We start from the raw sequence: 26,967 nt of genomic DNA, 5'->3' as shown, positions 1-26,967 counted from the left end.
GACACAACGTATCAGAGACTTTCGATGAACACACAGTACTTTCGGCTCTGTGTGGGACCACTCTGATTCCACATGCCTGAGCATTCCATTGGTGCCTCTGATCTGAACGTAATCTCCTTGTCCCGGTCTCATGCCTCCTCCCACTGCCAGAATGCTCTTGCTACTTATGTGCTGGTCTTCCTCAGTCTCTCCATTAATCCCTGCTCATCTTCCCTTTCCTTCCACCTACGGAGATGTTACCTTCTTCAAGGTATTCCTTCGTCTCCCTGATGATTCACTCCTAATCGCCATACAACTTCCTTCTTCGCTAACACCTGCAGCTCATGTTACGCCCCATGCTGCATGCTCTGAATTACTCACTACCACTGAGGTTACCACTTCGTTGTCACTTCCATGCCTCTGATATTTTCACGCCATGTTAGCCCCTGGATTTTACCAACACCTCCTGCACTCTCTCTCCAACCTCCACCTCTCCAAGTCTGGTCCCAGATCGTAACTGCTTCCTCATCCCCCTGGACCTGTTGATGTTACCACCCCCAGTAACACCAATGTATCCTTTCCTGCTCACTGCTATTTTTTATTTAGGACTTCCTTTGTCCAAGACAACAAAGCAGGCCTAAAAAGGCTGTTCTGACCATGTGGGCTCTTTGCGCGTCCACATGGTAGCCTCCACATTGGTTTTCTACTGGTTTAGACAAGTGTAGGTCACTCGGTAGACTTTACTACATTGTGTGTAGGTAGTCTGTTCAGGGTGATAGTCCTGATGGCCAACCATTCATATTGTAGTAATTGGTGCGCTGGGCCAAAGCCAATCCCTTTTTGCAGTGGCAAATAAGGTTTTGCCCAGTCCCTGCTCTTTCCGCTTGCTGCTTCATTCTTAGATTTTGGAAAAAGCTGGTCAACCTGCTGGGAGAGCTCCCCACTACTACGAAGCCCCCTCCTCACCCCACCAAACCCCCCCCCCCCCCCGAGCTCCCAGCATTGCAGCTATTTTAATCCCTCACCAGGTCAGAGTGGCTGGATTCTGTGGTCTAGGCATATTCCAGTTAGGGTTTTCTGTTGGTAGTACTCCAGTACGGACTTCCTGTGGTGCTCCTGATGAATCCACTTCGGTGCTGAGCTTTACCTTCCATTCTGGCCGTTTACCACTGCTACCCGCAGTTTTATACCAGGATCTCTAGTCTTGCTCTAGGTTACTACTGTCAGCTGGAAGGGTGTACACCAACTGATTTCTTTCTTGAACTGTCCTCGGTCTCCACCACGGTCCTCACAGTGGGACCGTTTTCTGTGGCTTTGTCACCATTCCTTTGGGATTCATCTGCCTAAGCCCCAAATAGGTTCAGCTCATCAAATGGCATGTCCAAAAGCTTTCCTGGCACATCCTGCGCAAAGCAAGACATCCTCATACAGGCGGATGCCTTACCACCCTATTTTTGGCCATGCAGTGTCCGACTCAATCAGCAGTGCCGAGTCCTGACTGAAGAATCTGGTGGGAAGCCATGGACACAAATCCCTCTTTCATTTTCCTTTCAGGGTCGTAATCTGTTATGTTTGCCACTGCAGACCACAGAGCGAACAAAACCTTTGCCAGGGCACAAGAAGTGTTGACTGCTTGGAGGGCTATGCTGCCCGAAGGAAACACCTTCTTTCCCCAGGCGTCCAGTCTCCTACTCTTTTGTCAGGGGAGAGAAGAAAAGGTGGACGTTTATAGGCACACAGTGGTGACCTGTAGCACTAAGTTCTCAGGGGAGGCATGAGTGCACAAAAAGGCCAGGTCCGGGGGGCAGGGCTGTGCTTCGTATCCAGTTCCCTGTCAGCTGCAAGTGCAGAGCCGGAACTTGCCCAAGCCTCTAGCAAGGGAGCTTCTACAACCCTTTTGAAGGTTAGTAAGGTCTCCCTTTTGAGTCTTTTGTCCAGAATGTCTGTCAATTACAATTGAACTTTCGGTCTGTATGGAGAAGAGAACTCTAGGGTATCAGCAACCTTGGCCATCGGAAGTATTCTGGAGGCTAACCCGAAGTAGGGCCTGGAATGATATCCAGTTCAGCTGAGGTGTCTGGACCACTGGCATCCTGCAGATATGTGGCATGCCCTTCCCCTAAAACTCCTCTGATGGCGAGCATCTCAGGTAAAATTTCTCGGAGTCCTCTGGGTTGGAGGACACTGTGGGAAAAGGTACCTGATCTGCCGCCTCCAGGGAATCCCTGGAGCAGGTGCAATTACTCCTTTTCTTCAACAAAGAAGAATGCTGGTGGGAAGATCCACCCGGTGAACAAGACTTTTTTTGGTGCTTCATCTTCTTCTTCCCCTTCTCCTTTCATGGCTTGCATGGGGCGATCTCTCCTCAGATCAGCGATACCCGCAACCTCAAACAGGACTGCTTTACTTCACCCTTATCCTTGTGGTCATAGGTGGAGATCTTCGCCGCCCTTTCCCGGAGGGCTATCGGGTGCATGGACTGGTATGACCAGCAGTCTTGGATGCCCTGATCTTCGCAGTAAAGATAAATCCTGTGCGGACCTGATACAGACATCTGTCAGCCGCAATACTCGCAAGGTTTGAACCCCGAAGCCTTCGTTGGGCATGGTATCGAAAAATATTTTTTAAAAGTCCAAGAGCGTGTTTCAGAAGCGAGCAGAGTGCACAGGACAAAGGAACCGAGGACCCGGGGCATGGTGCCTCAATATATACTAGCCCAACCTCATGTCCACCAGGCTAGAGGGGTGTGCATTGAGATGTCAGGTGGAGCCACACTGCACACGCTGGTAGTGGAAAAGGTTCCTAAAATCAGCTGCCCTGTTGGTAGGGAGATCATAGACGAGGAATCCATGGGAGGAGGGAAACCATTAGAAACTCAAATTTAGGCTATTGTTGGCAGTGAATTCTCAGGAGGGAACTTGGATAGGACTTGATTATTTTACATGGGTTTGACTCACCCGCTCCCTCCGACCCCTGATTGAGAATTGGGAGGACTCCTGGTGATATGGTTTGAGGAGGAACACGTTACCTACCTGTAACTGTTGTTCTCCAGCATGGGTCTGGCATGGATTCACATGCTCATGAATATTCCCCGTCGTCATGCTGGGAATCCTCGGTAAAGAAAAAATCAGTTTCAGTTTCATTTCTGAACTGTCTTTCTCCTAATAACCAATCACTGGACTCTGGGTCATACTGCCCCCAGCCAATGACTGCCCTCTACCCAAGCCCCTCCTCTGGCAGCCATCTTCAGATTTGGTAGCATGTAAAGTGGCAGTAGTAGCAAGAGAAGAGCCGCAGAGGGGTAGGAGGGAGGGTTTGCATGTGAATCCATGCCAGACCCATGCTGGAGAACAACAGTTACAGGTAAGTAACTTGTTCCTTCTCCAGCATGGGGTCTGGCATGGATTCACATGCTCATGAATACAAGAACACATAGCAGTACACACATGCACAACCACGGGAGGTGGCAAGGCTCAACATTAAGCATTTACATACACTCAACATTAAGCATCTCTTACCCCCTCACCAGGCCCACCTTCAGGCGAACAGGTTGCGCAGCACTGCCTGGCCGACTCTGGACTCCTCCCTGGAATCCCGGTCGACGCAGTAGAATCTCGTGAAGGTGTGCGTCGACCTCCACGTAGCAGCCCTGCAGATGTCCAGCAAGGGCACACCAGACAGGAATGCCGTGGTAGAAGCGATCGCTCTGGTTGAATGGGCTGTCGGACGGCGGGGCAACGGTCGGTTTGCCAACCGGTGACAGTGCATGATGCAGCCAGAGAGCCATCTGGAAATGGAAAACCTCAAGAGGGCCTTCCCTTGGTTCACAGGTCCATAAGTTCACAAACAGCAGTGATGTCTTCCGAAGACTCTTCATGCGGTCCACGTAGAACTTTAGTGCTCTAGCCACATCCAGCGAGTGCAAAGTCCCCTCAGCAGGAGACGAAGGCGACGGGAAGAAAGCAGGTAACACCAAGGGCTTGTTGAGATGGAAGTCCGACGGCACCTTGGGCATGAATGAGGGGTGTGTCCTCAGCACCACCCTCGTCTCGTGGAATGTCAGGTAGGGTGGTTTGCAGGAAAGGGCCTGGATCTCTCCCACTCATTGTGCAGAGGTGATGGCCACAAGAAATGCCGTCTTCCACGAAAGGAACTTCAACAGTGCCGAATGCAGAAGCTCGAATGGCGGCCCCCTGAGCCTGAACAGCACCATGTTGAGCTCCCACGCCGGGGCCGGAGTCTTCACCGGCTGGAATGATCGGAACAGTCCCTTCATAAACTCCTTCACCAGGCGATGAGACCACAGAGATGATCGCCCCGGGGTCCTGGTGTAGCGGGAGATTGCCGCCAGATGTATCTTGATGGAGGCATGGGCTAGCCCCGCCTTGGCCAGCGACAGTAGGTACGGCAGCACTTGAGTAATCTGCAGAGGGTTAATCTCCTGTGCATGGCACCAGACAGAGAACCTCTTCCATTTGTGTCCATAGCACTTGAGAGTTGAGGACACCCTGGCCTTTGCAAGCACCTCCTTGCAGTCCGCAGGGATATCGTACCCTCCAAATTCTAGTGCTGCAGGAGTCATGCCTGCAAGTTCAGTGACGCCTGGTCGTGGTGGAGGATGGTGCCTCCCTCTCTGGCGAGGAGATCCGCGTCCGTCAGCAGTTTGACTGGGGCGGAGGGGGCGCTGACATGTCCAGAAGGTCCAGGAACCAGATCTGCCTCGGCCACGCCGGTGCGACGAGGATCATCATGCACCGGGACCATCTGAGTTGGTTGATGAGTCGCAGCAGCAGCGGCAATGGTGGGAACGCATATAGGAATAGGCCGTCCCAGAGGAATGAGAAGGCATTGCCCATGATCCCCACCTGGGTAAACCTGCTGGCGAACCTCCGGCACTTGGTGTTCTTCGCCGTCGCGAATAGGTCGATCTGGGGATTGCCCCATCGTTGGAAAAGTAGATCCACTTGATCCTGACGCAGTTCCCACTCATGGCACGAGTGCAGCTCCCTGCTGAGCGAGTCGGCGATGGTGTTCTTTATTCCTGCCGGATGGAAGTTTACCAGAAACATCCCTTGGGCGACGGCCCAGTGCCACAGATCCCGGGCTTCCTTGGATAGGGTTGAGGATCTGGTGCCTCCCTGCTTCCGGATGTAGAACATTGTGGTGTTGTCGGTGAAGATCCTTACCACCTTGCTCTCGAGGGACGGAGAAACGACCTGAGGGCACAGAATACAGCGCAGAGCTCCAGGACATTGATGTGTAGTGACCTCTCCTCCGGGAGCCAAAGGCCTCTTGTGTGGAGATCTCCGGTGTGCGCTGCCCATCCCTCCAGGGAGGCGTCCGGCATCACCATCTCCTGATGCGCCGGGGTCTGAAAGTCCATACCCGCCTCCAGATGCGCGCGGATGCCCCGCAACCGGATCGCTTGGCGGAGGTCTCGTGGAGCGAGATCCTGTCTTCGAAGCTGCCCACAGCCTGCGTCCAACGGGCGTTGAGGAACTCTTTCAGTGGACTCATCCGCAACCTGCACAGGCGCACGAGGTAGACGCACGAGGACATCATGCCGAGCAGGGACTTGATGGACCTCACCCTGGCCACGTCCATGGTCGACAGCCATTGCACCTTGCCAGGATGGCCTTCATCCTTTCCTCTGACGGGGAAGCCACTCGCGCCACTGTGTCGAGCCTGGCTCCCAGGAACAGGGTGACTTGCGACGGTACCAAGTGGGATTTCGCGAAGTTGATCGAGAATCCCAGATCCGTGAGCAGGTGGACGGTCTTTGCTGTGTGATCGACGGCGAGTTCCCTTGTCTTTGCTCGGATGAGCCAATCGTCCAGGTAGGGGTAGACGTGGATCCCCTGTCAGCGTAGCCGCGCCGCCACTTGTGCTAGGCACTTGGTGAATACCCTGGGCACCGACTTCAATCTGAAAGCAAGGGCCTTGAACTGATAGTGTCGCCCTTGGACTACGAATCTCAGGAACTTTCAATGTCCTTTTAGAATGGGGATGTGAAAGTAGGCATCCTCCAAGTCCAGCGACGATAGGAAGTCACCTTCCTCCAGCTGTCCCAGCACGTGCTGGAGGGTGACCATCCGGAACTTGATGTACTTGTTTAGACGACGAAGGTCCAGGATGGGTCACCAGCCGCCGGTCTTCTTTCTTATGAGGAAGTATCACGAGTACACTCCGAAGCCCCGGAGCCTCTTTGGGACTAGCTCGATGGCTCCTTTCTTCAGCATCACCCTTACTTCCAGCAGCAGTTGAGGGACGTGGATTTCCTTCCTGGCCACGGGTGGAATGCGGGGGAACTTTTTTAGAAACTCTATAGTGTGCCCGCGGGCCAGGGCATCCAGCACCCATTGGTCGGTGGAGATGAACTCCCACACGCTGACGAGCTTCGCCAGCCGGCCTCCCACCAGGGTCCTCCGGTGGGGGCCCGACGCTACGGCCGGTTCAGTCCTGCTTGGACGCAGCCTTGCCTCCTTGGAGACGATGACGAGATCCTCCTGACTTGCCGCATCCTCTGTAGGCCTCCTGCGAAGAGGAGCGGGGCACCTGGCGATAAGACGAGGAGTCGCAGCCAAATCCTTGGGAGGCACCTTGCTTGCCTCCTGAGTTCCGAAAGGGCAGCCGTCGTCGTTGCAGAACCCCCAAGGCCCGAGCCGTCTCCGTGTCAGCCTTGATGGCCTGCAGAGACTCGTCCACTGTATTGCCAAACAGGTTGTTCCCGTCGAAAGGCATGTCCAGCCCTCTGGTCTGCACGTCTTGGCGGAAATTGGTTGCCTTGAGCCAACCACGCCGGCGAAGGCAAACCCTGTTGCCCATCTGGCGAAAACCAGTGTCAGCAATGTCCGTGGCCACCGTTATGGCGTGGTCCGACGCCACCTCGCCTTCCTGTAGGATCTCCAGGGCCTCAGCCCTCTTGTCGTCCGGGAGTAAGTTCAGCAGGGGAGCGATCTTAAACCACAGTTCCCTGACGTAGCGGGCCACGATCGCGAGGGCATTGGCCGCTTTAATCGTCGTCGCCGCCGACGAGATGAGGCGGGGAGGCCGAAGTTGAAGCTGTCGCCCCCCGCTGCTTTATTCTTGGCCGCCGCGGAGACGACCGAATCTGGGATCGGCTGCGCCCGAAGGCACATGGGGGTGGAATCCGGGACCCGGTACTTCTTCTCGTACTGGTTTCTCTTGGCAGGAGTCGTGGACGGGTTCTTCAGGAGCGACAGCCCCTCGTCCCAGATGTTGTCAAGTAGTGGAACCGAGAGGACCGTCTTCCTCTTGGCTTCACGCCTTTGATAGAGGAAACCTTCCTTCTTCTGTTCTTCGGGCCAGAGCTGGAAGAGCTTGGATGCCCTGGCGATCATGGCGTGGAAGGAGACAATTTTGTCGGGTGGGGAGGCCCGAGGAGGTGGCGATGGAAGGCCCATCCCGTCGTCACCACCGTCGTCATCTGTCCCCGTCGTGGCTGTCTCCGTTCCCATGTCATCCCTTGGATGAGGAGAAGACAAAGAAGGCTGCGAAGGCCGTGAAGGATGGAAGGACGGGGTGGGATGAATTCTCCTCCGCTTGCCTTGAGGGCTTCCCGACGGTCCAGGCTCCACTGGGTCGTCCGTTGGGGGCAAGGGCAACCTTGTCCTCATCTCCGTACACAAGGCCTGGATCGCCATCAAGATTTCTCCTGAGTTGTCTTGTGGCCCAGGTACCGGCTGCGACGGTTGGGGAGTGGAATCCTCCGCCTCCACTGGCTTCTTGTCAGCACCACCGTCGCTCATCGCTTTCTTCGTCCGCCTCGTCGGGGTCCCTCCCATGGGACCTGACCTCCTCGAACTTCTTGTTCAGGATCTTCGCGAATCCAGCCAGCTCCTCTTCAGAGGCTGTATCTGTGTCTGTGATGGTCACCGGCCCCCCCCCCATCTTTTTCCACCTGGGGTTTCACGGGGGTCTTATCGATGGGCTGAAAAGAGGATTCCCTCCCCGGTGGCAGGGAAACTCTGGGCCCAGAGGTCGCCTCCACTGGGGTAGCCTCCACAGGCTTCGCCAGGGCTGCCGCGACTCCCTCGATAGAGGCCTTAGCCTGGTGAATCAGAGCCTTCGGGACTTTGGGCGCGCTTGAGGCCTTCACCTTATGGGGAGGGTCACTGCCTCGCTCCCCCCTCAGCTGTCTCCGTCGGGATCTACCGGGGCTTCTCCCGAAGCTTACCCGGGTTCTCTGATTTCCTCTTCCCCGAGCCAGAGCGTTGGCTCGTGGTTGATAGCGTTGGTGATAATGCGTCCTGCCTGGCATGCGAGGAGCCCGACCGATCGGCGCTTCCGGTGCCCGCAGACTTGCGGTGCTTTGCCTTTTGTTAGGCCCCCGTCGCCGGAGCGCTCTCAAAGGTCTTAGAAGACCGCTCAGACGACTTCTTCTCACCTGCTGCTGGGCTCTTCCCCTCCAGCCAGTTGGTGAGGCGGACACGCCGATCCTTCATGGTCCGTTCCGACATGTTCTTGCAAAACGCACAGTCCTTCTCCACGTGCGTTTGTCTTTGTGAAGGCATTAGAGGCATCTTGAATGCTTATCCTCCTTGAAGAAATTCTGCAATCCGCATCCCGGGCAGCTCCTGAACAGCTTGGATCCGGGTGTTGCGTTTCCTTTGTCCTGGGCCATGTCCATGCGGGGTAGGCCTCAAGATCTTCCGGAATCCTCCAAGAAGGGAAACTCAACGAGAACTTCACCCTTGAGGGGCGTAGAAAATTCTAAAACGGGTCCCCGTTGATCGGAAGTAGAAATGGTGGAGCTTGAGGCTCGATTGACTGAAAAAAATTAGATTAAACTCTTTGAAAAATCGCAAAACGCAGTAAAAGCTCGAAAGCTATAGCACGAGGACTCCCAACACTTGAATGTGCGGTAAAAATCTGAGGATGGCTGCCAGGGGAGGGGCTTAGGTAGAGGGCAGTCATTGGCTGGGGGCAGTATGACCCAGAGTCCAGTGATTGGTTATTAGGAGAAAGACAGTTCAGAAATGAAACTGAAACTGATGTTTTCTTTACCGAGGATTCCCAGCCTGACGACGGGGAATATTCATGAGGATGTGAATCCATGGCAGACCCCATGCTGGAGAATTTAAAGGACCTTATAGTTTCTATGGGGGTGATTCATTCAAAAACTGTCAAAGTAAAAAAGGAAGCTACACTACAGCAGGACTTCTACAACCAACTGGTCTCTCAGAGGAAACCCAGCCCTCAACTGGCTTAAGAGATCATTGGGGCACAGTTATTATGGTGCTAGAGGCCGATGACATGGAGATGATTCTGAGAAAATGGTATAAGCGTAAATGAAAGTCACAGGGCAAACGTTATTAGGGATTCATTGGTGGCTCAGGGTGCAACTGATTCAGTGGGCTTTCTAGCAAATTAATAGACATTTTCTTTTTTGAAAGTGACCGTAGCCTGTGACGAATCTGGGGATGTCGTCTCTTCTCCACTTAGGGGAGACCTCTGCTATAGGGCCAGGGCTGTGCGTTCACAGTACAATGATCCCCCTGGGTGCGGGGAGTGCACTGAGGAGCCTCACATGGGGAAGGAAGCCCCCTATGCGATAGGGGACTATTCTCAGGAAAAACGGTATGCCCCTGCTTCAATACCGCCAACCCCTTCTCCAATACCAAGTCCTCCTCCACCTCTAGCCAGAGGAAATGTGCTCTATTGTTAAGTTAGTCAAACTAATATTCTTGAAAAGACTGAAATACCAACCAATTATTTTGCATCTAGTTTTAAAAGGAACACTGTGAAGAAAATGACAAATGGTCAGAGGGTTACTGTGGAGAATCAGCATGAACGGTCTAGCTTCTCACAGGATGTCATTGGCCCAAACAAAAGCAACAAACCAGCGTTGGAATTCAAAACGAGCTCAGCTGGGAAGATCCTTTGAGGAGGGATTGCGGGAGCTGTACACAGGGCGAGCAGACGAGAGCAAAAAGGGAAGTTGAGAACAGAGAAAAAGGAAAACGTGGATCTGGTCCAAGCTGGAGGAACCACTCACGCTGTTGCTGAGACAAACCTCTGGGAACCCCAGGCCCCGGTGAAGCGCCTGCGAGGAAGGACGCGCAGTTGGGCAGAGTCAGAGGTCTGCAGAGCAGCTGCAATCCCTGCTGCTTACCCGAACACTACTGGAGCCTCGAGAAGCAACCCAGCTGCTCGGGAAATGCTGGTAGCTACAACGAAGAAGCTAACAGGTACATGGGCTACCCGCGAGGCATTTGAGGTCTGGAGAAGGAAGAGGGTAACAAGAGAAGCTGGAGCAAGAGGACAGGGACCCTGAAAAGGGCCAGAGTCTGGGGCCCACACCCATATAGAAGTGAAAGTATAAGTGGGTCTGGGACCATGAAGAATAAGGTCTGGGACCCTGAAGGGACATTGCAAGTCTGGGACCCGCCCCCATACAGAAGTCAAAGCATAAGAGGGTCTTGGACCCCGAGAATAACCAAGAGAGAGAAGAACAAGTTACTCTCTTACCTGGTAACGTTCTTTCGATGGGATGGTTTGAGGCCGTATTCCATATCTATGACAGTAATCACCACAGCTGTGCTGCTTCGGAAAATCTACGGCGTCTGCGTCCTGCGTCGATGACGTCGATACGCCGCCTTCGAGGACCTCCTCCGACAGCCGACGTCACTGGATGTTATAAGTAGGACGCACGACGCCCCTAGCCTCAGTTGTAGTTTTTTCCCAGAACGTGTGTCACCAGTCTTTTGCTAGTCTGACATACAAAGCCTTGCGGAAACGTAAGCTGCAATCACATAAGAAATTCTGTAGCGGGGAAGGTAGGGAGGGAGCGATATGGAATACGTCGTCGGACCATCCCATCGAAAGAACGTTACCAGGTAAGAGAGTAACTTGTTCTTCGAGGGGATTGGGACCTCCGACGTATTCCATATCTATGACAGACTCCGAAAGCAGTACCAATGCAAGGAGGTGGGAAAAGAATTTAGAAAACAGAAATTTAGCATGCCCAATCAAATTGCGGAGTAAAGGACCGCCTTGCCAAAGGCCAGATCCTGCCCCCGGATGGAATCGAGGGAATAGTGACGTACAAAAGTATGTACCGAAGCCCAGGTGGCTGCATCACGGATGTTGCGAATAGGAACACCCCTCTGCAGGGATGTAGAGGCAGCCATACCCCTGGTAAAATGGGCCCGTAAGCCGACCGGTGGGTCCTTACCCGCCAAGCGGTAACACTCAGAGATAGCCAAAATAATCCAGCGAGACAAAGTCTGTTTCGTCACAGCCTGTCCCAAACGCTTTCCAGCGTAACCAATAAAGAGCTGCTCGTCCACTCTGACCCGGGACATGCGTGAAATATAAAAGCTTAACGCTCTCCTAGGATCAAGCCTGTGGAGCCACTCATCTTCCTTACCAGGATGTGGAGGAGGATAAAATGCCGGAAGAACAACCTTCTGGCCTAAATGAAATTCCGACACCATCTTCGGAAGAAAAGAAGGACGAACACTAAGGACAACCCTGTCCTTATGAAACACAGTGAAGGGTGGCTTAACTGAAAGTGCCTGTAACTCGCTCACTCTGCGAGCGGAAGTGACCGCAACTAAAAATACAGTTTTCAGAGTTAACAGTCTCAAAGGGCATGAATGCAAAGGCTCAAACGGAGCACCCATCAGAAACTTGAGAACAAGGTTCAAATCCCAACTGGGCACCTGGTAAGGTGACGGAGGGAACACATTAGTGAGCCCTTTCAGAAACTGAGAAATTAAAGGAATTTCAAAATAGGAACACTCTTCAGACGAGCGCTTAAATATGGACAGCGCCGCCAGGTAACCTTTAATGGTACCCAACTTGAAGGCCCCTGTGGGCCAAAGAAAGCAAAAAATACAGAACCATGGGAATGTCACACATTCTTAACCCTGCACCAGTCGCAGAACTTTCTCCAATGGCAACGGTACAGGGACTTTGTTGCGGGCCTTCTGGCCGAAAGCAACACCTCCATCATGTCTTCAGGGAGGTACCAATCCTTATACCTCAACCTTTCAGAAACCAAGCGTGAAGGAGAGGGACTGGACTTCTGGATGGAGAACCTGACCCCCCCCTCCCGTGAGAGCAGATTGCCTCAGTAGGGAAGACGACGTGGAGGGCAGATGGACAAGTCGAGAAGGTCCGGGTACCACGTCCTCCGGGCCCACGCCAGAGCAATGAGGATCATCCGGGAACCGAACCTCCATAACCTCTGCAGTACTTGCGGGATGACGGGGACTGGAGGAAACACGTACAGCAGTGCGAATGACCACTCCACCACGAACGCGTCTCCTAAGGCTCCGTTTAGAGGAAATTCCCACGAGCAGAACCTCTCGCACTTCCGGTTGACACTGGAGGTGAAGAGATCCTCTTGAGGGGTCCCCCAAAGGGCGAAGATCTCCAGGAGACTCTCCTGAGCCAACTCCCACTCGTGAGATCGCGCTCTGCCAGCTCAGAGCATCCGCCGTCTCGTTTTCGTCTCCTGCCAGATGAACTGCCGAGATCGAAACTTCTTGCTGGATTGCCCAGAACCAGAGCTGCATCGCCTCCCTGCACAAAGGAAGTGACCCTGCCCCCCCTTTTTGTTGAGGTAGTGCATGGCCACTGTATTGTCTGTCAGAATAGGGACATTCTTCCCCCGCACAGGTGGCAGAAAAGTCTTCAGGGCTAGCCTGACGGCCCTCGGCTCCAACAGATTGATATGGAGTCTGGACTCCGACGGAGACCAACGACCGCTGACGGTCAACTCGGTGGCATGAGCTCCCCATCCCGTGGGGGATGCGTCCGTCACGATCGTCACCTCCAGCCAGTGCAGCCAAAATGGAGCCCCAATCATCAGATTGCCTTTGTCGGCCCACCACAGAAGGTCCTGGATGACCGAAGACGGCACCTGAACAGGGTCTGACATCCTGCCGGAGGACTGAGACCACTGGAGCTTGAGTGCCCATTGCAAAGATCTCATCCGGAACCTGGCCTCTGGCACCAGAAGAATGCAGGATGCCATGAGGCCGAGCAGTCTCAAGAACTCGAACGCTGGGAGAGTCTGGGCAAGTTGAAACTTGTGCACCATCTGCTGAATGTGATGAGCCCTCAATTGGGGAGGAAAACACTGCCCCAGGGACTTGTCGAGCACCGCTCCGATGTACTGGAGCCTCTGAGTAGGTGTCAAATGGGACTTCTTTAAGTGGGAGAAGCCCAGCTTGTGGAGGGAGTGGCAGGTGACTGACAGATGATTCAGGACTTGCTCGGGAGAGCACGCCCTGATCAACCAATCGTCCAGGTAGGGGTAGACGTGAATACCCCCTTTCCTGAGGTGCGCTGCCACCACTACCATGAGCTTGGTGAAGACCCTCGGGGCGGAGGTCAATCCAAACGGCAGGACCCGAAACTGAAAGTGCGAGTCGCCAACCGCAAACCTTAGGTACTTCTTGTGCTTTGGATGGATTGGCACATGAAAATAAGCATCCTTGAGGTCGAGAGACACCAACCAGTCCTGAAGTTGAAGGGCCTGGAGGACTTGAGAGAGAGTAACCATCTTGAACTTGTCCTTCCTAAGGAGTTTGTGCACCAGTTCTATGGCGCCTTTCTCCAGCAGGGATTGAATTTCCTGCGCAAGGAGCGGATCTGGACTCTTCAAAGAGAGATTCCCCAGTGGGTTGTCTTGAGGCCTCTGCCGGAAAGGAAGACAGTAGCCTTGGGTTATGATCTCCAGAACCCACACATCTGAAGTAATAGCGCTCCACTCTGCAAGATGCTGCGCCAGCCTTCCCCCGACCGGCGAACCATGGGACATGGCCTCATGACTGAGCTGAAGCGGCTGTGGCGTTGCCTGAGGGCAAAGAGGCAACAGCCCGAGCGGCCTTGGCACCTCGAGTACCGTGTTTTCCACCTCTGGCAGTCCTACGGTGGCCCCATTGACTGGCAGCTCCTCTCGCTTTACCAAAGGATGAGTAATAACGAAAGGAACCTCCCCTCCATTGCTGTCCCCTAGGACGAAAATGCGGAGGCTGTCGAACTGCAGCGCCCAACGACTTTGCTGCAGCTTTTGATGTCTGCAACCTCTCAACGCTCTCGTCAGCCTTGCTGCCAAAAAGATGTTCCCCGTCAAAGGGCATGTTGAGGAGCCGGGCCTGCACATCAGGAGCAAACCCCGACTTCCGCAACCACGCAAACCTGCGTATCACGGTGCTCGCCGCCATGGACCGGCTGACGCAATCTGCCATGTCCACACCCGACTGAACGGCCTCACACATAGCATCCTTGCCATCCTGAACCATGGCAAGGAAACCATCCCGTTCGTCCCCTTCGGGAATATGTTCAGCCGCCAAGGAAACAGTTCCACAGAGTGTGCGTGAAACGAGACAAGGCACAAATGGAGTTGGCCGTCTGAAGTGCCATACCCCCTGCAGAAAACACTTTCTTCGCCCAGCCGTCAAAACGCTTGTCGTCCCTATCAGGAGGGATGGTAGTAGATGACGCCTGCTTTCGCGGGTCCATAGCCGCCTGCACCACCAAACTCTCCGGAGTGGGGTGCTTGGACAATTAGCAGGTGTCACTACTGGCTGGGCTGTATTTTCGCAGCAAAGACTTGCTCACTGCCGGGAGACTCTCCGGAGCAGTCCAAGCCGCTGCCACCCTTCTTTGCAGAGCCGACATCTTGGACCCACAGTCCCCGCACTTCTTAAAGCCCGGACGCGGTGTGGAAGACGAGGCAGACATCTTCACGAAGAATAACTTCACAAACCAACAGGTTCGAAGAACCGAGATGAACAACAGAAACTCCAAAGAGTCGAGGTGTACCGAGATTCACGAAGCGAACACCTTCGTGGAAAAAACGGAACTGAGGCTACGGGCGTCGTGCATCCTACTTATAACATCCAGTGACGTCGGCTGTTGGAGGAGGTCCTCCAGGGCGGTGTATCGACGTCATCGATGCAGGACGCAGACGCCGAAGATTTTCCGAAGCAGCACAGCTCTGGTGATTACCGTCATAGATATGGAATACGTCGGAGGACCCAATCCCCTCGAAATTGTATGTTTGACAGATATGACAACGAAGTGCGAGTCTGGAACCCGCACACATACGAGAAGACAACAATAAGAGGGTCTGGGAGCCTGATTGAGAAAGGATCAAATGAGGAAAGTTTGTATGCTTGGTAGGAGAATAAACCAAGCAAATACAATCCTACATTGCGAGTCTGGGACCCGTACCCATATGAAGGGCAAAGGCCTGAAGCAACAAGGAACAAGAGGGTCTGGGACCCTGCAAAAGAAAAAGAGATCCATGAGAGGATAACGGCTTGGCAGGGGAGTAAACCAAAACGTTCAGATCCTTGCGAGTAAGGGACTTGCACCCACATACGAAGTTGAGTCAACAAGAGGGTCAAGGAACCTGAAAGCAAAAAGGACATAATCCTATGTTTGGTAAAAAAGTGTGCTAGGTTGGTGGGATAAAAGAACTGTGAATCTGAGACGTTTGTCCTTGTGAATGGACCAGTGACATTTACCTAAAAGGATACTGGGCTCAGAAGCCCAATAGGAATGAAAGTAGAAGTAGTCTAAGGGAAAGGAGCACAGCCTTAGCCTTGGAATCCTCTACTTATGAATATTGTTTATTTCATCACTTGATTGCCAGAGAGACTGGGAACAGTTCTGTTCATTGGAACTACAATGAACACTTTACTTTGGGAAGAGGTCATCCTTGCACAATTGGTTTGGACAGAGGTAGGCTTTCCAGAAATCAGTGACAGAACTTTTGGTTTTGGACATTCTGACAATTTCACTAGTTTTCTTTGAGGCGGGAAACCCCCTCTTAGCTTTAGGGATATAGAGGCCTTTTTCCAGCCCTTTCTTGATTAATAAAAGTCTGCACCCGAAAAAGAGCCACCATTGTGTCCGAGCCTTACTTCTGCACCCTTACAAACCTCAGACTTTCTGGACAGAGGCATGAGGGAAAATGACCCAAAGTGAAGTGGACAATGTTTCTGGACTAATCTGGTTACCAACGGTGCCAAGTGAGGGATCGCAACATGAATTTCTACTTTTATGTTCAATTACAATTTTGGTAAAATAAATAATCACAAGTTAGGTGGTCTTATTACTCATGGTGGTACCAAGTCCTCACCTGCTTCACTGATATTCTCCTCTCCCCTTCCCCAATGCAGGGGTGCTTTAATCATGGCTTACAATACTTTTCATTTAGGGCATTCATGACCTTTGATTTTTACAACATACATACCCATCTAGAGATGATGCGTGCGTGTGCGTGTGTATATATGGGATACATTACTCACCATAATCGTATTTCTGATGCTTGTATCTGCTTAGATTCACATGCTGTGCATAGGCCGACATCTAGTGGAAGCTGCAGAGTATTACAGTTATTGTTTTTGAAATTCAAAAAGGGACGTTGACAGGGAGTGCCAGTAATACTATCCCTAGTGTGACGTCCACTGTACCCATGGTCCTTCATGCATCAAGGTCCCTCAGATTGTTATTTTTCTGACATGAGGTAGCATGAAGTGTAGTGCGAGTACAGATGTATCCAAGCAGATATGTATCAGACAAGCTCATAAACATCCATGCGCCTTCTCTCCAAGGGCATGTGAATCTAAGCAGATACAAGCATCAGAAATACGATTACAGTGAGTAATGTATCCCGTCTGAGACTTATGGAATCTGCTTAGATCACATGCTGTGCATAGATTAGCGAGCAGTGTTAGGAGAAGGTGGTGGGTTGTGAGAAGGTTCATGGGCGAACAGATGTCTTAGAACCGTTTGTCCCACCTGTGTATCTGTCCTGGAATGTGTGTCAATGCAGTGGTGCTGAGTGAAAGTGTGTACTGAGCTCCATGTAGCTGCTTTGAAAATGCTGTCTAGGGGGACATTTGCAATAAATGCCAGAGTAGCCCCTGTGCTCCTTGTGGAGTGAGGTCTTGTCTGACAGGGAATAGCACAGTTGTATGCAGCAGACTATCCATCTGGAGATGGCATTCTTGGAAATGCGATCCCCTTCTCTTCCTGGGGCTACGGTGACATACAGTTGGTCTGTTTACCTAGCGGTCAGGTCTTGTTTAAGTAGTAAAGGACTGCGCTCCTTACATCAAGTGTGTGGCGTTTAACCTCAGCTGAGTTCTTTGGGTTCTGAAAGAAGGCTGGGAGCTCAATGGACTGGTTCACATCAAATTTAGAGATGAACTTAGGGGAGAATCTAGGATGCGTACGTAAAACCAGTTTGTCCTTGTGTATGAATGAAAGGATCCTGCACTGACAATGCTTGTAATTCACTAACTCTTCTTATGGAAGTAATAGCCACTAAGAAGGTAGTTTTGCAAGTCAGATGTTTAAGACTTGACTTATGCATCGGCTCGAATGGAGGTCCCATGAGCTTAGCGAGTACTACACCTAGATCCCATCCTGGCGGCGGGTTGGTGATTGGGTGGTGGGGCCTCTTTACTCCCTCCATGAACGCCTTGATGATTGGTACCTTCCACCATGAGACCTTGTTGTGTGAGATGGTGTAGGTTGACAAGGCCGCCAGGTGGACCTTTAAAGAGTTGACCCGAGTCTAGCAAGTGGAGCATATAATTTAGATGGGGTACATTCTATGGGGTTAATTTGTTTAGACTGACACCAAATTACAAATCTCCTCCACTTGTCAAAGTAACAGTGTCTAGTGTTAGGCTTTGTGCTTCCCTTAGGACAGCCATAGACCTTTGAGATAGGTTAAGATGTCCGAACTCTATGACATCAGGAGCCATGCTGCCAAGTTCATTGAGTGAGGTTGAGGGTGCACTGTTAATACCCCGTGTTGAGTGAGCAGATTGTTCATGCACAGGAGCTTGATGGGATCGCACATCCCCAGTGTGTGCAGATGTGGATCCCAAGGGCTGTCTTGCCCACATAGGAGCAACTACGATAAGCGTCACCTGTTCCTTGTGGATCTTGTTCACCACCCTATTCATAAGAGGAGTTTGGGGGGGTGGGGGGGAGTAAGCAAATTTCCCTGAACAGTTCATCCATAGGGCGTGCCCCTTGGAGCCTGGTTGGGGGAACCTGGACGCAAAGTCTGGGCATTGACTGTTTTCGCTTGTAGCGAACAAGTCTATTGTGGGGAAACCCCATCGAGAGAAGAGTTGCTCTACGACCCTTGAGTCTAGTTGCCACTCGTGTTAATCTGGCAGGGGATCTCTGCTCAGAGAGTCCGCCAGAGAGTTGAATTCCCATGGAACATGCTGTGATGATAAGAATATTTTCCGTTTGAGTGCCCATTTCCAAATTTGTTGCGCTAGCTTGGACAGATCTGGAGAACGTGTTCCCCCTTGTTTGTTGATGTAAAACATCGCTGTAGTGCTGTCTGTGAGGACTTGCACTGCCAGGTTCTTCAGGTGTATCTCGAACGTCTGAAGGGCTTTGAACACCGCTAGTAGTTCCAGCAGATTGATGTGGTTCTGCGCCATAGCATGAGTCCACAGACCTTGAGCTGTGTGATGAAGGTAATGAGCCCCCCACCCGGCGAGTGAGGCATCTGTTGTGACAATCGCCTGTACTTACGGACCGTGGAAGGGTTTTCCCTTCAACAGATTTTCTCTTTTCCACCAGCGAAGGTTTTGTACTAGTGTTGGCGAAACAACCACTAGATCGTCCCACAAGCCGCTTGCCTGAGACCACTGTTTCGCCAACCACTCGTGCATGGGTCGCATGTGCAGGCGCGCGTATGGTACCAGGTAAATGTAAAACGCCATCATGCCTAGCAAATGCATAGCTTTGCGTACGATTATCTGGCAGCCGGCTTGATAATGTGGAATTTGCAGTGGCATATTTTGGACTCTTTCCTCTGATGGAAAGACCAACCCCTGTTCTGAGTTCATTACAGCTCCGAGGAGCTGTTTTGTTGTGCTTGGCACAAGGCTTGATTTTTTTCTCGTTTATTGAGAAGCCCAATTGAAAGAGAAGGTTGATAGTTCTTTTAATGTTTTGCCTGCAAACGTGGGGAGTCTCCCCTGTAATCAGCCAGTCGTCCAGGTAAGGGTACACTGGGATTGCCTCCTTGCGCAGGTGCGCTGCCACCACCCGCCAGTACCTTTGTGAATACTCTTAGTGCGGATGCTATTCCCAAGGGTAGCACTTTGTATTGGTAGTGCTGGTTTCATATCTTGAACTGCAAGAATCTTCTGTGCGCTGGGAACATTGAAATATGAAAATAAGCATCTTTCATATCCAATGTTGCCATGTAATCCCCCTACTTTAGCAGAGGGATTACTTCTTGTAGCGTGGTCATGCAGAACATTTGTGGCTTGGCATATATGTTTGCAGGTCGCAAGTCTAATACTGGGCGCATTGTTCGATCTTTCTTTGGCACAAGGAAGTAGTTTGAATAAATACCCTTGTTTACCTGGTTGACCTGGAAGACTTCTCTGGAATCCTTTTGGAACAGCGTGGCTATTTCCTCGAGGAGGATGCGTTGGTCTTCTTTGGAAGGAGTTTTCTGGCCCAATGGATGGTTCCGGGGTCGCTCGAGGAGCTCCACACAATAACCGCCGCCACGGTGGACAGCACCCATTTGTCTGAGGTGATTCCCTCCCATGCTTGGGTGAAGTTTGAAATACGCCCTCCTACTGGAGAGGCATGGGAGGGCACCTGGAGCGGGTAGACACTGTTTTGGCGGTGTGTTAGCACCTCTAGAGGAGTAGCCCCTCCCCCGGCCACGAGATCTGCTGGAGGCGCTCTGGTAACTTTGAGAGGCTTGGCATTGATTGTTACCCCATGGTGTTCCTCGATTTTGATTGTAGCTTGAACTGCGTTGGGAATTTTGTCCGTGGGAGCAACGAAAATTACCATTACCCCTCTGGCCAGTGGGTTTATTGGTCAGTTAGCCCAAAGATTTCAGTGCATCATATTCTTCTTTGGATGTCTTTAAGGCGTCTTCAACTGCCTTTCCAAAGAGTACATTAGGCTCGATGGGCATATTGAGAAGTGTGGCTTGCGTCTCCTGCTTGAAGCCAGATTGGCGTAACCAAGCGTGATGCTTAATAATGGTTCCCTCTGAGATAATCCTTCCCGCATTGTCTGCGGCATCAAGATGAATGTTCAACATGCAGCTTGAAACTGCCCCGCCTTCTGCTGCCACCAGTGCTAATTGTGACTTGATGGGTTCAGGGGCTGATGAAAACAAGGCTGAAACCTCATCCGATTTATGGCAGTCATAGCTTGCTAAAAGAGTGCAGTTATTAGCTATTCTAGCTTGAAAGGCAGCCGAAGAGGCCCCTTTCTTCCCCATTGTATACAGCTTTTTACTCTCCTTGTGTCTGCAGGAGCTTCAGAGGAGGCTAGGGGTGTCCCAGCTCTTTCTTTCTGTAACAATGAGAGAGTCAGGCTTAAGCTGACCGTTAAATATAGAGGGTCGGATGGGGCGGGTTTGAAGAACTTCTCAACGCGGGGGTTAACAGCCCGCGTCTGATTAGGTGTTTCCAGAGAGGGTTGTATCTTTTGCTGAACAGACCGCAGGAGGGGAATGAATTGAGAGACAGCCTTTTTGTCTCCCAAGATATCATCAACAAAATCCTTGTCTTGTTGCGTTTCCTGCGTTGCTATCTGGAAATGCTCAGCTGCCTTGACGAGCATGTCATTTAGTAGAGGCTGATTATCTATGGGTGAATCTGTTACAGGAGGATCCTGATTGACAGGAGAGACCATGTTATACAGGTTTGCGTCTGGGTCAATATCATCATCCCCATAATAAGGATCTGCAGCCTCTTGAGAGACAGAGGTCCTCTGTGTCAGTGTCCGGGCCATACAGGTCAATGACTGGGGTGGGTTTAGAAACAGCAGCCGAAACAGGGAACTGAGAACCAGAGGCCGCTGTTGTGGGTGGGGTGGACTGAAGACTTGTGAAATAATTAGGGTTCTTTTCATAAAAATTTGCCATGATGGTCATCCTCCTCATGACCCTGTCTATGTCCTCACAAGACCATTGGGTAGAGCTGGGAATTGACCTAGGGTCTGAACGGTGTAAAGGAACTCCTTGATCTTGAGGAGTGAGATGGACTTCAGGAGGGATCTGGTTTTTCTTCTTCAGGGCTGAAGACAGAGAATCTTGTTCCTGAGTGTCTTTACTCTTGTGAGGGGACCTATCCCTTTGGGACCTTTCTTTATGAGGGGTTTTAGAAGACTTTTTCTTAGACTACCTAACCTTTACTAGGCCTTCTGGGACATGTTTTTTACCAAATGGGCTAGTCCCGCCTGTATAGGATTTTTTACAGATTTCAGCGGAGAACGTCAAACTCGTTTCTTGAAAGATTCAACGCCTCGTCTACTGACGTGTGACGTTCGGTGTTGGATTTACTCACAACGTCTGTTCTGTCTTTTGACAGTCGGGATCTGTCATGTAGCGACCGGGATCTGGAGTGCCCAAAGAACAGAGATTCTACAGACTTTTCCCTAGATGTCATGCGTTGGGCCTTGTTCAACGGTTGTGTCGAGTCTCGGGCCTGGGTTGTGTGCTTAGTGGAAGGGGTTGTGATAGCACCCTAGCAGCCGGGTATCATCCCCTTAACAAGGCCGCCGGCCTGTCTGATGGGGTCGGGGGCCTGCGCTTGGGAAACCGGAGTATCCCCATCGCCGGTGGATACTGCAGAGTAGCTGCCGTCACTGAAAGTCCCCTTCACATCCATGGTGGCCTCGACCTGCATGGCGTGGTGGGCCCAGCGTTTAGTTAAGCGGCCCTTTAATGTCTTGGGTTTGAAGAGCCTACAAGCCTGACAGGTCCCTTCCACGTGGTCCCGAGGGAGACAAATTTTGCACAATAGGTGCTTGTCGACCCATGTGAACTTTTTGTTGCACTCACAGCAACATTTAAAAGGGGTCCTATGCATAACAGAATGACATGGCAGCTAGGCGAATGTAGTGTACGAAAAGGGGCAAATACATTCTTGAATGTCCTCCCCCTTCTGCCCCTACTGTGAAGGCCGAAGCCTGAAAGCGGCCTTCCAAGGCTGGACAAATCTGCTGCCGGGAATCTTTGACGGACATTTGGTCACAGCTGTCGGATGATCTCGATAGTCGGTGAAATGGAATATAAAGGATAGTAAGAAAAACTATCAATAATTTGTAAAAGTCAATGGCGGTAAGCCGAAAGGAGGACGCCGCAAAATAGTGTCCGTCTAAGATGATGGAAAAAAATCAATCTGAGGGATCGCGACGCATGAAGGACCATGGGTACAGTGGACGTCACACTAGTGATAGTATTACTGGCACGCCCTGTCGACGTCCCTTTTCGAATTTCAAAACAACTGCAGCGTCCACTAGATGTTGGCCTACGCACAGCATGTGATCTAAGCAGATTCCACAAGCCTGAGACATATATATCTATATATGTATATATCTTTCTTATGCTGCCCATTAACCAGCAGATGGTTAAAAATGTAATGTTATAAGGCCGAGATGGGTTCATCATATGTTCAACACGATTATACGATTTAAGGATGTTGCAAATGTGTAAAAACATAAAACATTGAACAAGAAGGCATTCCGCAGTTCTAATAAAACTTTAAATGGGCCTTACCTTCTCTGAAGTTTCCAAATTGCTCCTCAGTACCTGAAGCTCCTGCTTACTAGACATTAGCTCTCTCTGCATAGTCTCCATTACCTCCATTTGCTCTTGTGCCTGAGCAGAAAAACACAGCTGGCTGTAATCTCGGTGATCAAACATCACACCCCTCACATACGCAGGCAGCCTCCCCGTTTAGATATTTCTGTATCCTCTATACGTTTAAGATCACTATACAGTATGCTCAGTCCATGTCTCCCTCTACATCTACTATCCCAAACTGGAATAATGTCCTCTGCCACTTGAGCAATAACTCACCTTCCTTTGTGTGTGCTCGTTCACACGCTGGTACGAGTCTTCCAGCTCTTTCTTCGCCCGCTCCACATCACCCTGGGCTTGCTTTGCTGTCGTTACTTGCTTGGTCACCTCAGCATTCTTGTTCAAAACATGGAAACAGAACAAAGTGTGAATAGATGCTCTCACTTTGAAGTGTCACACTGGAAAATATTAATGGCTTAGCATCAGAATAACGGCTCATTATTCTGAGTCAACTTATGTGTGAAGGCTTCCTTAATTGAGAATTGTGTTATGTGGGGTTAGTGCAAGACAAACGTGATGGGACTAACACATTACCTTGTTTTACTTTGTTCACCCAAATCCCCCATGTTCTGGGGGTCTCATGTAAGACCTAAGTGATGTGCTTTAATATGTTGCCACTGAAAAGAAGATGAAAGCACAGCATTCTGATAAATAGAACAGCTGTCCTAAATTCAATTTAGATCCAACAATATCAGTGGGGAAGCATGTGTCAGAGGAATACTTCTAATGGATTATTTTTTCCCCCGCACATTCCTCATCTATGATACCCCCTATCCGAGCACAGCTGTTCACCAGAAACCTCATCTGCCAGGGGGCATAGCACCACATTAACTCCATCCCACGACTCTACGTGGCCCATGCTGGTTATGACGCTGGGGTTAGTATATAGGGGGTGCCACTGCCCGAGTTCCTTTTTTCCGCACACTGTTCGTAATTGGGAAGAGGCTGGTCAAGCTTTACTTTTTTCTCTGATGCCATGCTTGCTCCGTCCAAGGCCTTGGGTTTCAGGATGTGTGCGGATTGCGGCAGACAAATGTTGGTCTCAGATCCGCACTGCATCCGTTTATACTCCTTGGGCGAGAAGGATAAGGCTGATGAGATGGCGCTCGTGCAGAACATATGGATGGGAAAACAGATATTAATTAAGCGGGATGGGAAAAGTATCGCGGAAGTTAGGCAAAAAAGAACAAATAAGAAAGAAAAGAAAGAACGAGAGAAGAGATTGAAAAAAGATGAAAGGAAAAGGAAAAGCAGGGAGCGACGAGTGCAGATATATCAGGAGGAGCAAGAGAAAACAGAAGAATGGGCAGAAGAACAAAGAAAGTATGATAATAGACAAAGAGCGATAGAAGAAAGGGATAGAAAGGAAAGAAAGAGGAGGAAGAAGCACAAAGATTAAGGGACAAACGATTACAAATACGAAGGGGAGAAGAGGAAAGAAGGGAAGGGGTAAGGAGAGGAGAAGAACAAAGGCAAGAGGAAGAAATAATTAGGAGGGATGAGAGAAAGTGAAGAGAAGTAGGTGAAGAAATAGAACGGAAAAGGTGACAGTGAGGTCTCCATACCAGTCTGGTTCGTAAAGAACAAATGAGACCGAGCCCAGAAATACAATGGGACAGAGTGGAAGTGATTCTTCGGGTTTAAAGAAGTAATGCCAGCAGCATCTAGAGTAGCGTTAGACAAAGAAAGATTTGATGCGGAAAGCATTTAGGACAGGATCGATAAGGTCTACCAACAGTTAATGCGAAATAGCAAGTATGAAACTCGAGGGAACGATGATCGATCCCCAGTGCCTCAATGACAAAGTGAGGAGTAAAGCCTGTTCAGTGATGAACGTCGAGCATTGCCTTTAAGCAGACTGAATCTGAATAAAGGGGATGATAGTCACACTAGTTGGGGACTAGAGATGTCAGACGAGGAAAGAGTCTGGTTTTGGGGCACAAGGAGGGAGCGCGTGCGGCCCTGAAGAAAGTCTGCAAATGAATAAGGAAGTGAGATGGTCTGATCTGGAAAAACCTAAAGATAGAACACCAGATCCTATAGCATATCCTGAGCGTCCCCTATGCCGATCACATAGTGAGAAGGGAGAGTCACCACCATATGTGAGCAAGTTAAGGTCATTACCCACAAGGAGACTGACAGGGAAGATTATCCCTGCCATAGATAGACTAATAGTGGTATCCTACAATGGGACAGGGTTTACACAGTTTCCCTTGTTAGGAAAAGGGGGAGCAAGACCGCAATATTTCCATGGCCACAGATGGACAAGGATAACTTAAGCTAGTTTGACTTTGGGCACTGGGAAATGGATATACGAATTAGAAAAAATGACAGGAGGAATTTCGCTGGCCATAGGGGGCATAAAAGGTCTCCTGGCAGCTATTCTTGGGGAAAGGGCTGATGCAATATGGAGGAGAGCAGGATATTCAAGTGTGACTGCACAAAACATAGCACATGATGGAGCGCTGTTTAATAATTGTAGAGCAGACGTTTGGATGGCTCTCAGGGTACAATATCCGGACAAATCGGATATGAGTGCAATTATGACAAGCAATATGAAAGAAGATGAAGACCCTATTGCTTATATTCAAGATATTCAGGAGAGCAGGATATTCAAGTGTGACTGCACAAAACAGCGCATGAGGGAATGCCTTTTAATAACTGTAGAGCAGATGTTTAGAGGGCAGTCAGGGTACAGTATCATGTATGGGTACAATTATGACAAGTAAGATGAAGGAAGATGAAGACCCTATTGCTTACATTCAGGATATTCAGGAGAAATGGCAGTTTGAAACTCGCGAGCCGTGGGAAAAGACAGTGGCATTATTTTACCACATTTTATGTCAGGGGTTGCCTCAGCCAATACAGAGGCAGATGAATAAACAAGTAGGGAGTAGGGATGGAAGTGAAGCCATGGGCCGAGATACAGCTGACGATAGTACACCTTTGTCAATTACAAGAGAAGGACAAGAAGAAGGATGAGAATAGAAAAATAGAGGAAGCCAAATTAGTTCAGAAAAAGTTGTCAATGTCCCAAGAAGGGGCGATATTGACAAGCGGAGAAGGATTGGGAACGCAGGAAGCAATGGGTACATTGCAGGCCAACAATCTGCACCCAATGGATCAAGGTGGATATGGGTTTACATCACAAAGCAGAGTTATGGGTTACAGAGGAAGAGGAGGTGGATTTCAAAATAATCAAGGTGGGTTTTCAAGGTACACGGAATGAGACCAGAATGGTCAGGGAGGATATAACCAAGGAGGGAGTAATAGGAGAGTTCCTCTAGTATGTTGTAATTGTGGAATGGCAGGACATATTTCGCACGTATGTGGGAGCCAAGGGAATGTACAGAATGGACAGTTTTCAAAAGGAGTGACAGCTTATCCTCTACCATGTAGTACACAGGTCAGAGAAGGTTTTGCCCAAGATCATACATCTTATCAGACACAAGCGCCATGGGTACAACAGGTACCACAGCAGGGACAAGTGCAATTGAATCTGCCACAAGGGCAGTCACAACTAGCCCCTATGCAGACACAGCACTATGCAAACACAGGGCACCCATAATAGGAGGTGTCACTGTGGTAGGAGGAAATCCTTTCACAGAGACAGGGATGAGTCTGTATCCACAATAGGACAGCTCACAGGGTGACTTCATGTGTTCAGTAATATCTGTGACACCAGACCCCCAAGAGTAACCATGGGTTGATGTGACGATAGGGGGCAAATCCTTTTCTTGTAGACACTGGAGCAACTCGTTTGTGTATAAACTCGTTTGTGTATACAAGAGGGACAATATCCAATGTTCGGTATTGCCATGAATGCTCAAGGGTTCTCTGCAGCTACAAGTATTGCCATGAATGCTCAAGGGTTCTCTGGAGCTACAAGTCGAGTTCCTTTTACTGATAAATGACCAGTCTCCATAGGAGAATGTGACATGTCCCTTCCCTTTTTATATTCACGACAGACACTGGTTAATATTTTGGGAAGAGATTTAATGACTATTTCATTTACTGATCAAGGAATAGTGTACTCCACTCCAGGAATACACTATTTATACATGGGAAAGTTCATACTGGAGTTCACAGGGCAAGTGGCTGTGCGAGGCATTCCAGTAGATCCAGACATTTTTCTATATGGAGTGAGCATTTTACTGACATGGCTACCTGGCCTGGTGGGAAGGATTGTGAGAATACCTGATGAGTTTCTGTTTAGACCACAAATACCTATGGATGAGGAAGGTGGAGAGACTATTCCTATAGAATTGGAAGCAGCCACAGTACAAAAGGAAATGGCAATGCTCGACGGGATAGACAATGAGGGTAGAACATGGATAACA

General features: G+C 50.4%; 1 protein-coding gene across 3 annotated transcripts in view; it reads right to left on the bottom strand.

Annotated features, from left to right (window-relative positions):
- Positions 1-26,967, bottom strand: part of HIP1 (huntingtin interacting protein 1) — a 1,552,273-nt gene that overhangs the window by 689,052 nt on the left and 836,254 nt on the right. For all 3 annotated transcript variants that reach the window (XM_069614772.1, XM_069614774.1, XM_069614773.1), the window contains exons 16-17: positions 22,847-22,963; positions 22,544-22,645 (exon numbers count right to left, since the gene is read on the bottom strand). In XM_069614772.1, the coding sequence (XP_069470873.1) occupies positions 22,544-22,645; positions 22,847-22,963 (219 nt within the window). The remainder of the gene's footprint in view (positions 1-22,543; positions 22,646-22,846; positions 22,964-26,967) is intronic.

Source organism: Ambystoma mexicanum, chromosome 9, assembly GCF_040938575.1.
Source record: "Ambystoma mexicanum isolate Mex_15411 chromosome 9, UKY_AmexF1_1, whole genome shotgun sequence".
Lineage (NCBI taxonomy): Eukaryota > Metazoa > Chordata > Amphibia > Caudata > Ambystomatidae > Ambystoma > Ambystoma mexicanum.
The sequence above is the reverse complement of the archived record's forward strand: the minus strand, read 5'-3'. Positions and strand labels throughout refer to the sequence as shown.